The sequence below is a fragment of the Chroicocephalus ridibundus genome, chromosome 4 (genome assembly GCF_963924245.1).
Source record: "Chroicocephalus ridibundus chromosome 4, bChrRid1.1, whole genome shotgun sequence".
Classification (NCBI taxonomy): Eukaryota; Metazoa; Chordata; class Aves; order Charadriiformes; family Laridae; genus Chroicocephalus; species Chroicocephalus ridibundus.
In genome coordinates, this window is record NC_086287.1 from 65,609,329 (window position 1) to 65,625,004 (window position 15,676).

At 41.0% G+C, this 15,676-nt stretch overlaps 1 protein-coding gene across 1 annotated transcript in view; it reads right to left on the bottom strand.

The window, feature by feature from the left end:
• Positions 1–15,676, bottom strand: part of MNAT1 (MNAT1 component of CDK activating kinase) — a 127,365-nt gene that overhangs the window by 31,499 nt on the left and 80,190 nt on the right. The window contains exon 7 of the mRNA XM_063333603.1: positions 7,256–7,377. Within this exon, the coding sequence (XP_063189673.1) occupies positions 7,256–7,377 (122 nt within the window). The remainder of the gene's footprint in view (positions 1–7,255; positions 7,378–15,676) is intronic.

Genomic DNA, 15,676 nt, shown 5'->3' on the forward strand with positions numbered 1-15,676 from the left:
CTAAGGAGTAAAGTCTGTGGACATATAAAGTCACAAGAGAACCATACATCAATAGTGATATCAATGCAGGGGATGAAGGGAAGGATAAAAGCAAAGAAGGGTTTTCAATAAAAGATAAGAAATATCACAGACCATCGGGTATTTTTAAGTGGCTGGTAGTAACAAGGCTTTGATTTGGTGAGACACAAAAGACTGCAGAAAATAGGGCATTTGGCCCACACGATTGCAGGATGCCTCCTACCACATTATAACCCATCCGCAGACAGCTCTGCTGATGCTTTCAAGTGTCTACTTAGCCTCACTGCCTCTACATCTGCAGAGACAGCTCAGGGCTCGCCTCCTACCAACTTTCAATAATAAAGGCAATATTACCGTCCTGATTTTTTGAAGTAATTGTAGATATTTACTGGTTAAACGTGTAGTACAGTTTGCCAGGCAATTCTCCATTCCTTATGCTAAGACTCTGAATATTTTTTTCTTCATATTATATGTATTTTAATAAATGCATGATTTAGTATTCTGCAAGCCCACACTACAAAAAGACTATTCTGGAATAAATGGTATAATTACATTTCCTACAGTGACCTTGTAATCTCTCGAGTATTTATTCTAGACTAAACAGCCTTACTCAGCTGCCCTGTGTCTGATTGTCGATGAAAGAAGCTTGTTTGACAACTGCTTCGAGCAGAAACATATTTTTTCCATGATTGCACGAAAAAGTTAAAAAACATTACCAGACCAGTATTCTGAGTACAGAGACTCATGTTAGATCGATGAGTTAATTTTGAAGCCAAACGCCAACAAAAACAATTACTATGGACATTCTGCTGTCATGGCCAGCTTTTGAGGTTAATTTAGTGGTACATATACAAGTACAGCCAACTTTACATATAAGAAACTACATGGTGTATGCAGGCGTCCTTCTTTGTTTCTTTATATATTTTCCATATTCTCTGCTTTTTATAACCCTCCCGAGACCTTTTACAGTTACAGAACCCACACTATACCCACAGGTGGGCGGGCAGGAAGCAAAAGTCTCCGTTTCATAAGCAGTCCGCTTTTAATATATTCAATTGCTAATGACCTTGACAGAAGAGCTCCATGCAAAACACCATATACTACAGGGTGTTGTTTGAAATGTTCATAGACATTTTTGCCAGAAAACTGATTTCTTAAACAGTAAGATTTCAGACGGCGCTCCTTTCCTCGATTTCCACTCAGTTGGAAAAACTGGTGCTAATCTACCTCCTCTGTATTAAATTTGCGTCCTTCCAAAAACCTATGACGAAACCTGTAGGATTTCTACAGTACACTAAAGCAATACAAGAAAGTTTCTACATCAAACCAAATTAAGATGGTTTACACACAGTTCTGTTTCCTTGTTCCATCCTCTCTTGAAAAAGACAGCACACTTAGCCATATTCACCATTCCAAAAAAGTGTACCCACGTAGTACTTCTGTTGTCATTCACAGGTTTTCATTTAATTGTTCGTGATAAAATGAGAAAAAATGCTTCACTTTAAAAGGCTGTATGCAAATGGAGCTGTGTCCTCAAAGCACTAATCACTATTTACCTGATAATTCTCATTCATTAGGTGCCTGATTCAAAACACATTGCAGCCGACAGAAATCTTTCTGCGGAGGATCAGGCCCTGCAGCAGGAGACACTGGGAAATTCAGACCATATGCCTTGGTAGCCAAGAGAATTCCTGCAAGAAGGAGTGCAGCCCTCTACATGCTCTCCAAAGCAAGACAAACTTTCCTTGCTCTTACTCAATCTTTTGACTCTGACTACTGAGCTTATTGAGAAACTATATTCTATTCAAAGGAGCAGAATGAATTGAGTGTTCAAAAATCAATGGGCCAAAGCAGATCAAGTAAGTCCTTCATTTGCGGCTTTTCTCGTTTTCCAAGATTCAAGAAATATCTGCATACCCCATGACAAAGAGAGCAGACGTGAAAAATCACCTGCTACAACTTTTAAAGCCCAGTGGTCCTGTCACCCATTCAAAACCAATTCTCAGCGATTTCACTGCCTTGAACCTAATGCAGACACTGACAGGATTTTAGCAAAAACTAATCTGGACAAAGATCAGATCAACTATGGTTTAAGAAGAGTTTTGAGAGCATCCTTATTATTGCCTCACTCAAAAAAAAAAAATCACTATGATTGACAGCAAAGAAGTTACACGAGTCATTTCTAGATTAAGTGCCAGAACTCTACATGTGTTTCAAATTACACTACAACACTGTACAACAAAGAAATATGCAGAAATTTTCCACTTGAAATGAAGGTTAAAAATTAAACACTAACAAAGCTAAAACAGATATGAAATCCAACCTCCTCATCTTAATTCGAAATTTAAAATGACTGAGCTGTCCTACACTAGGAAAAAAAGGAACGAATCAACGCAGTATTTTGTTATAAAAAGCACAGTGGCCTGAAACACATTTGTTATATGTACAGACTTCCACAGCACTCTGATTTTGCTTCAGTACTTACCCTCAACTCTTAAAATGACATTTTGCTTAGATTTAACTTTTAAGTTATCAAGGTATATTACCTATCTCCATTAGATTAGTGTTCACCATTGAAATTTATTTTTGCATCATATTTAAACATGATTAACTGATTAACTGGAGTGCTCCTAACAATGGGGTTACACATGAAAACAAATTGATAGATCAAAGGGAAGTCACATTCTTCCCTAAAGAAAAGCAAAGATTTTTGGAGCAAACTCAATTTTTTTTTATACACACATGTGTATGTCCAGGCTGTATCTCTCCAGACAAAGCTAAGGAGGCAAACACAATTTTATTTTAAGCAGCTCAGGCTTGACTTGATTACAAGGTCTGCACAAGAGCTCTCTGTTAAGGCAGAGGATTTTTAAAGCGGAGTGCAAACAGAAATTTTTAGTCTCGTAAATTACCTCTATTTTGTAAGAATGGCAAGAACAGGACTGGTGCTGTGTTAAGAGTAGAATCCACTGTAGATTACAAGAGACTGTTTCTGAAGTTTGAGATGTGAAATCTACACATCTTTACCCAAAATGTTAATCACATAAGCAGATTTTCAACTTATGGTCAGTTTTTAAGTAGCTTGTGTATGGCTCTTCCACAGCTGTAAATACTTGGTGTGATAACGCTGTGTGGCCGCTCCTGCTAGCCATACATACTTACAATTAATGCCAAGAATGTCCGTACATTTTTCAGGACCTCAAATAAACATAATTTTGATCCTCGGGGGGGGGGGGGGGGGGGGGGGGGGGGGGGGGCTGGGGGTGGGTTTGGTTGGGTTTTTTTTGTTGGATTTTTTTTTAATCAAAACTACATAACAAACATACATTTTAAAAACAACAAACTAATTTCCATCCCCATCCTGTTTTGGTTTTTCACTACTTGGCATGTCAGAGTTTGTTATATTTTTCATTTCTTTTGTTTTGCAGTAAGAAAAATCCAGACCTCCAACCACACAAATTCAGTGTGCTCAGCTAAAACACTGAAAAAAAAAAAAAAAAAGAAAAAAAACACCACGCTTTTTTTGCCCCTCTTAGAAAACCTCAAAGTAAAGTAATTGCAGTGAGTGGCTGAGCATCCAGGCGCTCATGCTCTCTCTCTTAACCGCACACCTCCTCTCCCCAAAAGCCATGGTAGGTCACGCAGCCTTGCAATGATTTTGGCAGTTCAATAGATTTGGACCGATTTGAACCAAAAGATGACACTCCCCACTTTACTCAAACTACACCAACCCAACCTTGTCTGGTGACGGCAGAAGCGCCAGTAGCGTCTCGACAAGACAGAGCTGTCTAAACGTGGCTCCCATCAGCAGGTTGCCTTCAACTCCACCCAAAACTGACAATTTCCCAATGCACATCACTGAACGCTTCAGTAATTTAGAGTAGTGACCAAGTCGCGCAGACCCAGGACTACTGGTCATTACAGAAGGACATGCAGCTACAGAACCTGCCTCCAGGACAGGTACGTTACAGTGACCAAAGACCCCACTTTTCTCCAAGGACAATACCACAGGTCTGGGAGACGTTCTCATACGTGGCTTCTCCCCTTCTTCCTTTCAAGTCACATTTCCATTTGACAGCTGACAGGCAGGAGCTGGCCTCACAGGCTGAACACCCAAAGTGACCTTTGCCACCCAGATCCAACCAGCACCAACCTGGCAGGGTCAGTGCGTATTCACGGGACTATCAGCCACCAAGACTTCCTCGTAGGAACCTCACAGACATGTAGTCAAGGGAACGTGTATCAGAGGCTGGCTCCGGGAAAGGCTCACTCCCCCTGCCAGAAGGTTAAATACTGTCTACAAATTAGTGTAATACATATTGCTCCCAGAAAGCCATGCAATTCAGGATTATCGCCTATATTTCATTACTTCCAAAAAATCCTCTTCCACTAAAAAAAAAGGGTGAGCCTCCCTGAAGGACACAAACCCCTACACATTACACGAAACATTTGTGTTGGGGGAAAAAAAAAAATAAGTCTATTTATTCATGATTCTCAGATTTCCAACACAATAGCAAAAAATGCATCATATGGATGTTAATGGATTTTTTTCAGTAAATGGAAAGAAAGAAAAATTACAGCCTCAAGAGAAACTGAAAACAAATTTCTAAAACCAGTTTGAACATAAATTTCCTTTTTTGCAAAACATGCAAAAACCATACAGACGAGCAGCAGGAGAATGCAGAATCAAGTTTATTGGACTGTATGCAAAATTTTTTTGTAAAGCCTAACGAGCAAATAATACAAGTCATCTTAAAAAACAATTTTTTTTAATTATAAAAGATCCCTAACAAATGTTCTAAATGATCCCTTAAGAATTCTCCCTTTTTCTTGCTTTTTGCTAGAAACCTTCTTGCCAGCTGTCTCCCACGTTACAGTAGTTTACTAAGAAAGAAGAGCAACACTGATGCTGAAACCTAAAGTGAGTCTTGAGAAGGTAAGAGTTTAAGATTTGAATATTCAGAAAGCCCACTCTACCGAGTGTTTTGAAGATAATAAACTGTATCTTAAAAAAAAAAAAAAAAGTAGTAAATAAAATTATGCTACCAGAAGTGAATTAAAAGTCTCAGGCTGGCAGTGTCTTTGCAATGATTCTGGCTCCAGAAACTCAGATGATGACAGCCTGCACATTTGAGGGAACTATTTAGCAGCAATAAATAGCCAGACTGCAAAATTATTAACGAGAACATGAAAAGAAGGAAAAAACAAACAAACAAAAATAAATTCAGAGTTAACCTGTCTTTATATGAGTCCAAATGAATAGGAAACTAAAAATCTTTAGCAGGAGTGGAGAACATTGTGCCCAGCTCTTCTGCCTCACCCAGGCAGCTGTATGCAGCTGCCTGAAAAAACCCAAAGCAAAGACCGAGGCACATTAATTGAGCGTTCATCATCAACAGGAAATGCGCATGAGTTCATATAAACACAGAAACACAAATATATAAACGAATAGCCTTGCATGGTTTGAGGTATTTCAGACACCCCATGGAATAGGGTTAGAGTTGTACCGGCTGGGAACCCACAGCATCGATATATTTGTTTTGGAATTGCAAACAGCCTCAGGACTCAGAACTCCTCTGGTGGGCACCACCAACCCACCCGCACACCTCCCCTTGTAGCCCAGCCACCCAGCACCCCTGCCACTCTTAACTCTTTCATCACCTCCAGAGCCAAGCCCTTCACGCTTGGAGGGGTAAAACGACACGTGTGTCAAAGTGTCTCCAAGAAAAGGCTGCGAGAGTTGTTTGCAAACCCTGCTCCAAATATGCTCGCGTACAGATGTTGTAACACAACTGCAGTATTTAAAGGATTTTGTTCTGCAAGGTGGTAGGTTGCCTTCAAACCAGTGTCAGGCAGTTAGATGGGATGGACACAGATAGCACAGGGTTCCTGCTGGATCTGGACATCAGCACTCACCTTACAAGGGCACAGTCAAAGGGACAGGGACTGGGAATCCTCCCTGCACAAGTCATCTTTCTCCACCACCCAAGTATTTCCATTCGTGATGAGGCTTAGGGCTGAGAGGGCCTCAAAGCTCCCCTCAAACTGGGGGTCCCTCACAGCTGTGCTTCATTCAAACAGGTGGTGAAGGCTGAGTCTGGCTCTGCCGGAGTTTAAACTGCTAACAGATATTTGGTCTCAGAAGCTTGATAGCAGATAGTGAAAGTTAGAGGCATCAGGAGGACACACAGACAACAAAAATGAAGACAACCTCGATTCCAGGCAGCCTTGAATTTTCTGAAGCACCATTAGGTTGCTTATTTATTTTAAAAATAATAATAACAATTAAAAAAAAAAAAATCTATCTACTTCTATCATTTTCTGGATGAGATACAATTTCTCCTGCGCCAGTGAACTAGTTGGGATTCCTGTTTGGATTTCAGTGGTCTCTGAAACTGCACACTAAAGTGTCTCAACTTTGTTCAGCACTTTGTGGCTTCAGTTTTCCCATATTGTACAGTCAAACGCAAACAGTTATTTTTTTAAACTCTTTCTTGCCTTGCCAGTCTGTGCATTCACTCTGCCGCTTAATTTTCCAGCCACTCTGAGTGCTGGTGACCTTGAAAGTTAGGCCATGACGAGTTGGGTGACACCCACTGTCCCAGTAGCTACACATTTTCAGGTGGCATTCAGCTATGAACAGGTCTCTAGAGAGCAGACACGTCACTTTTGGACCTCCCAGCCTCCATTACCCAGGTACAGCAGGCTCCCAAGCTCTCTTCCAAACACGGCTGCACGCCAAGCTGCTGGACCAGCCCTACATTATATTTTTTGACAAAGTTAAGCTCTGTGCTTCATTTCTCACAAACGCAGTTTGACTGTAGACAGCAGTCGACAAGTAAATCTACCCTTTTCCATGGCAAACAGCCCAACTTTAATATTTTTACTGGCTTACAGCTGGGTAAATTAAGCCCCAGATTTTTATTTATTTATTTTTTAATACCGTGCAACTGAAAATGAACAGCTACTTCACTACGACTGCCAAGGACAACCTTAAAAACACTAATGCAATCCAGTCCAGCTCTCAATAGATCTATAAAGAGTAGAGGACCAAAAATTTCAGCTTATCCACCCAAACAAAATGTTGGTTGGGCAGGAAGTCTAATATTTCGTTAAGATCCTTAAAAAAAAATAAGAAAGAAAGAAAAAAGACCCCTACATGCTGGCAAACTGAAGATGGTTACAGTCCCAGCTATAATGCCATGAAATGGGAATTAAAACTTGCTGTGTTACTTACCCCAGCCTTCCCAGCATTTCAAGATCTGGAACTTGTGGACCATATGTCTCCACTTGCAGAGGCTGATACTCATACAAAGCTTCCTCTAGCTTTTGAATGGGAGCTAATGAAATATGCTGACCCTGTTTTAAAAAAAAAAAAAAAAAAAAGTAAAAGATTTCTACATACTGGGTCAAGGTTTTGTTTTGACTTTTTTAAAATGCAATGCAAGAACAAGCTTATACCATTAACCTGGTACAGACGAAGACCATCCCATTAAGAACATACTGTCTACCATATCACTCATTTCTTCACGATTTAAATATTTTACTGGGATCTACAATTTGGAAGCAATGTTTCATTAGCTATAACTGTTTGGACAAGTTAGGAGGAAAGAGGGAAGTTTTATTGAAAGCAGGCTTACCATTAGACAGTGCAGCTGCTTCCAGCATCACTAGTAAAATCATTATTAGGTAGAAGTTTTGTGTATCAGAAGTAATATCAAACAAAGGTCTCTCAGCAACCCTATTTGATTCTGTAATCAATGATTTCCTGAAAGCCCTAATTAAAAAGGGAAGCCGCTTTCATTTCTCTCTGCAAGTTTTGTAAGCTCCCACATATAATGGCTCTCAAGATAGACTTTTATGGTGCAATACAATTAATTCATTCAGAAAATTCCCATTTGTTTCATAACTAAAAATATAGAAACACACAAACATAAAACTTTCATTCCAGATCACAGATTCATAGAATCATGTAGGCTTCCAAGACTTCCTTTACCTTCTGCAGGTTTATAGTACACTTAAAAAGCTATCTTTAGACTTGGTCTACTTGGTCTTAAAATACAAATATACAATATCCATAAGCATAAAAAAGTAAAGCTAGATTGCCTTACCATTTGTTATGAACTGCTAAAGTCTTATACGTGTACAATATAGCACCATGCTGACTAATATACGTATTAGTTAAATATATCAACCAATATGGGGATGTGGCCAAGCTTTTCTGCTTGGTTTTCAAAAAGAAATTGTTCATACACAAGTAAAAAGATTTTAAATTTAAGCTCATATGGAATACCTGAACCACACAGACATCCGTAAACCCTGCTGAGATATTCGGGTCAAACCGGGGCATGACCTGCTGATTCACTTGAAAGGGAACGCAGCTCCTCACAGCTGATACCCAAGGTATGCTATTCCCAAGAGAATGCAAGTTTACCAGCAGTCACATTTTCAGGTCTAGAACACTAATTTTTGCATCTTCCATCTCGGTTTATACTTTTTGTATATTTGTATATTTGTATAAATATTGTATATTTGTATACAATATTTGTATATTGTATTCATCATCCTCCATCAGAAACAATTTGGTACCTTGCCACTGTCATAGATTTTTCTAAATAAGTAGATGCACAGGACAAAGTGTAGATAGTGAAACAAATAAGCACATATATACAGTATTTGAAAGGGAATTTTGTGAGCATTTTAGCATTGTTTATAGAAACTATTTAAGATAGTCACATTCCACTGATACCACTGTATTGCAAAATGTCAAGCCACATCTCTTATATTAAACTTGTACTGCGTTGTATATTGTACAACAGAAGAGAAAACGATCATTCTTAAAGTGTGACACAACAGAAAAAAACCCCACCACTAGACTACCGTCCTGGTTCCAGGGGGAACAGGGTTAATTCTCCCCAGGCTCCGGCAGGGAGACAGGTATCCCACCTCACGTGAGCCATGCCCAGCCTGGAGCCGGGCGGGCAGGAAGTCCCCGCTTGGAGATGAACTGCTGGTGGATCCAGTGCAGTTGCGACTCCTTTTGGAATCTCCATAGCTTTCCCTCTGAAAGGGGGGGCGGTGTGTGCAATGCAGGTGCTCCAGACCACCGAGGAACAGCTAGACAGTTTCACCCCCCCCTCCTCCAAGTCCCTATCACTCCGAGCTCTCACAAAACAGGAGACTTGTGGCTGGAAAGAAGGGGTCAGGAGGATATGAGATAGAGCCAAAGTTAACAGATGTTGCTGCGTGACATTCTACACTGATTTGTTGATCTTTCACACAGTTTCAATTTTCTACTGTATTCTATGGTGCTCACAACAATTAGCAGCAGCAGCAAAAAGACAGAGCACTATGAGCTCCCCCGAAACAGCCTGGCTTCCCCTGTAGCAACCGAGCTTCACATCTGCAAAACGCAGGAATTTAGGAAAGTAGTGGTATTGTTTTTGTAGACATTTTGTCTGCAACAGGAGATCGGAAGCTTTCCACGGTGTAATGCTGTGTATAAGCCTGGCTCCCACTGGTGATCACTTACTGAGCTTCATGTCCCTGGGGCCACTTCTGTAAGCATCTACTCCCCCAAGTAGAAACGAAAGGCTCCTAACCTAGGACACTGGGTTAAAATTAACTAAAGAAGGAAAAAATAAAAGTCAGTAGAAGGGGCAAGCTGTTAATTAAATTTGTGGTTGAGGACCGCAACCTTTCTGAATTTGGAGCATGGATATTTTTGTTTAGAGAGTTGCAGAAAATAGCTAAGAAAATTGAAGATGTAAGTTCTTGAGATGTACTCTCATGGAGCTAGGCCGATCTCTATGGAAATACCAGCAGCTCAAGTTTTCCATTGAAATGGCTCTGTGTGTGTGTGTGTCATGAGAACAGACAGTTCTGGCCTTTTTCTGCACTGCCCAGGAGCCTGCTAGGGCTGCTGATACTGTTACGGTGACAGTCTCCTGAAGACAAAACACGGTGAATTAAGTTCTCAAGTCAGCCATGAGTCACTCAACTTTCATAGTTAGCATATTGTTATTTCTGGGCCACAAACTGTTGCTGAAACATTAAAACTAGGCAACCACACATTATAAAAAAAAAAAAAAAAAGTAGGAAAAAGGAGGTTAAAAATTCAGCTTTAATCCCACTTCATGGTACTTTAAGATACAAATGCAAGGTCTTTTTATATTGCTAGAGGTGGTTAATTTACAATCTGTTCATGTTCTACAAAATATCATACTTTGTAACTACATTCACGTGGGCATGTTACACCTATTGTGAGAGATTAATTTTTAAATAAGACTTCTAGATTTCAATTTTTAACAATATCTTTATCTCTAACCAAACCAAAGGGAAAGACATGTCAACATTTTACATGCGTACAACATAATCTGGTGAGTGAAAAGTCTCAGTCTTCCCAAATCCAGAGCAATTTTCTTCCAGCCAGAGAAAAGAAAATTCAGTTTCAGGCAAAAATCAAAACCATGATAATTATTTTGGGAAATTACTTGTGCATGGAAAAAAGGAGCAGCTCAGATTGCAGGAGCCACATCTCTGGAGGGCATCACCCGAACAGCTGCTTGCTGTTAGTGGAGTTGCCACTGGTGCGTTCCTAACACTTTTTTTTAACGAGAGCAACTTCTGGCGACATTGGCCAAGAGACATGAGAAGGCTCCCAAAAAATGGATGGCGCTCATCGCAAGCCTCTTTCACCACTAGCATTTATGCTGCTACAGATGCACATCTCTGTCTGGGGACTCCTGGGAGAATGGGGTGAAAATGTTTCATTTGTCTTCCTCTCTTTGTGACGTTCCCAAGGTGCCAGAGGTCAGAAGGGATCACGACTGTCATTCACACTCAGAAATCAACTAGGAACTGCAAGGGAGCTGCCTATGAATGGTGAGGAGGCTGACTGGCCAGCACGCCAGCTGTATGGTGGACACCGGTGTATACCTTATGGGGAAAGGCACAGAGCCATGCCAAGACTTTTCTGTGAAGTGCAGTACTGCAGAAACAATGCACTGTGGTGGCCCAGAGAGCACAAGCAGAACATCACAAGAAGAGCAGCGTGTAGAAACTGTCCATCCTTGAGCTGGTCTGACCTCATGTCCAGCACAGGCCAGGAGATTTTGTGTTCCTGTACAAAGCCCAAGGACTGGCAGTTCAGCCAAAGCATCTTCTTTTGAAAGGCATCCAATCTAGACTTAAAGATTTCAGATTATAAAGGTCCAGGCACAACCCCTAGGTAAGTTGCTCCAACAGTTAATTATTTTCACCTTTAATTATTGGCAGCTCTTTTCGAGTTCATCAAGACCAGTTTGAAAACATCGGCTCTCTCCTACATCTTTCTCACCTATGTACTGGGCCAAGGTGCAAGCGTTAAGAACCAGTACATACTTTTACACAGCAAAATAACTGCATGGTTTGTGTCCAACCAGCAGACCTGCACCTCAAGGAGACTGTGCAGCTGCATGACACAGCTCATTTGTTTTCATTTCCCAAAATCACAACTTTAGCTGATGGACTTTGGCAACGTGGATTACATTCCACTCAGCAATGCGGAAAGAAAAAAAAACAACCACGACTGGCTGTTGTTCCTGCCCTATAACTGTCTGGCCTTTAGGTAAAGGCTTTTTCCTATAAACTGGATTTTAGTCTGCCTTGATTTGGGAAAGGGTTAGATGGAAGCATAAGAGTTACAATATACATTCACATCTGAAAGGGGCTGAAGCCTGGTCAAGCCCTGCAACCACGCGAGCTCTGCAGATGTTTTGAACAGGCGGTACCTACACTGCCAACTCCTTGCAATGCAAAGTGCAGTGGCGTGGCAATGCGTGCTCCTGAGCTCACGGGCTTCCAACTTGTTCAGCCCTGTGCAGATTACACTGCAGTCACAACACGGTATGGCACAGATTGGTGCAAAAAGGCTGGGATGGAAACCAATGACAACTTACCAGTGAAAAGTTTTGCCTTTACTCTTTTCACTGATGTTGTGGTAAGGTATATTTACAGCAACTCTTGTTGAAGTTCAAAGGTTCGATTTGACCAATATGATCTTAGTTACAAATCATTTGACCAGTAGCATCTCAGTTTTGTGTCCCTGCTCTGAGTGGTCCCTAGCCGTTTCATAAAAGACTGCTATAAAAGGGAGGCAGTTGTGTTACTTCACAGACATCACAAGAGACAATAACTGTTACTTAGGACTTACACAGCACTTTTACAGATCCAGAAACCGCGTTACATCTACGAGGTAAGACTTTTACGTTTCCTGTATTCCACCTAGACAGCCAGCCTTACCTCTTTCCAGCATTAGGAGGCATTTATCAGCATGTTAAAACCAAAATGAAAGCAGTGGGTCCAAGATCCTGCTTTTGCATTGCTTTCTCCTGACAAACTTAAGATCTGACGTTGTGGTCAAGAGTATGTATTTCTAATTCCCCTTGGATGCTGTAATGTTTGTGTAAAAGAAGCTGACAGTATCCAAATGGAGATAGAAAAGGCTTCCAAGAACACAGACAACAGATTTTCCTGCCTCCTCTCCCTCCCACCCCTATCTTCGTGACATACAAATTTTTTTTTCTGGGATTATTTTAGGCACCATAGCTGTATATTACACATTGGAATGTATGGAACCACAAAACACACTGTTAATTAGAAGGAAGGCGTTTGCTTATCCTCATGACTTTGTTTACGTAAAAGACTGCACAGCAATGGGTTTGTGAGCAACTCATTTTCCATTCATGTACTGTATGGTTTTAGATGAGGGAAAACTGTATGGTTTTAGATGAGGGAAATACAGGATTAAATTAGGAGAGGGGATCAAGCAATGTCTTTGCACTACAAGTAAAACTGACTGGCTGATTTACTTTTCACTATCCTAGATATGCTGTTCGAGGCATCTCTCAGTTTAAATAATAAGAAAACAAAAGCAGTAGCCAATTTTTGTTTCAGACTGTGTTACAACATGGCATTAAGAAAAAAAAAAAAAAGCTATGGATTACATCCAGAGAAGAGTTGCCCTTGCAGTGACAAGGAGCTTATTTTAAACAAAAACCAGATGTCCTTTTAGGAAAAGTCACAGCTATTAGAGCAACAGAACTATAGTGTATCAGTGCACCTTTCACACAGGGGTTTGGGGAGGGACTCTTGGCAAACGCCAGGTATATCTGTATCTGCCTGCTAGCAGAAAGAGGTTATTTTAGCACACAGAATCCATAAATATCAGCTCAAGGTGCAGCATCCGCACGTCTTCCCATCCTGCTGTCTCTCCCTTTCCATCTCCAATACGACACTGCCCTTCCTTCACCTCCTTCCGTCGGCAGCAAAAAGGAATAACAACTGACAGTCTTCTCAGAAATCTCTCAAGTGCCGAGGAGGAGGAGAAAGGCGACTGACACCAAAAATGCACGAGAGTAGGGGAAAGAGGAGGAACAGCTATGCCACAAAAACATCCTCAGGCAAGAGACAGAAGCCAGAGATTGGGGTCATTAAAACTTGTTCAGACAAAGCACGTTTCTGTACTAGAAGCGGCTGGACTAGATGATGAAGCCAAATCTTTTTGCTCTTTTAATTTCTCTCTGCTTAGGAACTTACTCAGGTCTGCTATTGCCACACTACCAGAACACAGCACACATGTCAGATAACAAAAATAGTAATATTTATGTGCTAAATCTCATTAAGTCAGTTTGCAGCAATGTTATTTTTTACTAAACTCTTTTCACAGTCAGGTTGCCCTCCCCAGCCTGGCATAAGGAGCACACGGCTAGTCGACAAGAAAGCAAGCGCTGTGGGATGCCACGACACTGCTAAAGCGTATCGAGCATCGCTTCGATTGTACGCGGCACGAGAGAGAGGTTAACGAAGACTCTTCTTGATACACTCTCATTTGACTGTGTAATTATCCAAATGCTTTCAAGTGAATGTGAAAACAATACTACACATTCCTTGAATTTTCCAGTATAAGCAGTCTTATAAAACTATTTTACTGTTAAGCTCAAAACAGACTTCAGGTTTTGGAAAGATTTCATGTTAATAGAATTTCTTACAGAACAATATAATGCAAATATCTTAGGCAATGCAGTTTGAGCCAAAAGCTGGGATTGGGTTGTTTTTTTTTCTTTTCAGTTCCCACCCTCCCAATTCACTATTGACAAATCCATGTCAGCAATGCTAGTACGGCTTTCTGATTCTGATTAACTACTTACTTTGACTACAGCAGTACTCAGGAAACAGAGAACGAAACTGGTAGATTTGGAGGGTTCAGTTAATATTATTTTAACCTTCGCCCTCTCTGTCTTCCACAGCTTTTTTAAATAAACATGAAAAACGTCAAACTAAAATGCATAATTCTATTCCTTAGTCTGAAATCCCTATGCCAGTGAGGCTTTTCCAAAGATTTAAATATCTGAAACCAACTGCTCTTTCTTCTGCTCTTGAAAACCAACAATAAATCTAATTTCTTTACTCAATTATGGAAAGTACTATGGGGATAATCTGGTAGCGAGACCAAAAGAGAACAAATGATCTGACAGAAACCAACAAAATCAACGTATGCTTTCCTGCTGATCTCAAAAACAGACTCTGACCACAAGTGGCAGGACAAGAAAGGTAAAACCGACACACACACACCCCCCTTCTCTCTCGAGTGGATGATTTCAGATGCTTAGTAATAATCTGACTGAATTTAGACTGACTCCCCCCCCCCCCCCCCCCCCCCAAACAGAGTAACTTAATTTGATTTTTGAATGCCACAACAAGTTTAAGAGATGTGCTTTCTTTAGGTATGGCAGAAATACAGCAAGAGCTCAACAGCACCAAAGAAGCTGTCACACACACGTTTTGTTAAATGCAAACAGGTACCTGGGAAATTAACCACGGAGTGACATGGGCCAAATCACGCCATCAGTTCTACTTGTCTCCAAAATTTTCCTTTACAACTTTATGACATAAGCAATTATCCGACACAACTCATCTTAAAGCTCCCGCCAAAAAGCCCCACTTCTCTAATTTTATGGGAAGAAAGCCTGTGTCCATCTAACGTGCCGAAATACAATTCTTTTGGGTCAGCGCCAGTACCAGGATTTAGTGGCTAGTCTCTTCACAGAAAAGGCCGGTGCCCTTTCTTCACATCACTGGACGGCAGTGCCCGTTTGGTACTGTCCTCTCCAGCACTGGCTGCTGGAGCCCAGTTCGGATTCAAGGGATAGTCTGGATGTTTGCTGCAACGAGTCACTCGCTCGTTTTCAACCGAGACTCCAGAGTTCTGGCAGGAGCTGCCAAGCTTTCCTCAAAATCTCCGGCACCATTCAAAGGACAGCCCAGTACACAAGACAACACTGGTTTTGGAAACGAAGAATTAAAACACAACAGCATTTTCATGCAACAAATAAGCTCACAGGTCACCCTCCTGGTTTTCAGTGCTTGTTTCTCAATCTTACTCCCAGCTTGGTCACAGCTCCAAAGTGCTTGCTTGCTTTTGTGCAATCCATCATTCTGTACAGAGAAGTTTAGCTGTTTCCGCACCTTTTGCTCTGGTTCCTATGTGCTCTACCCTGCATGTGATATCTATTTGACCACTTTCAGCTAGATTGAAGAGCCAAGCCATGAACTCGCTGCTGTGTGGTATTTGGACGCTCTGGGAGTGACAATTGCATTTGCAGACCTCGCTATCAGC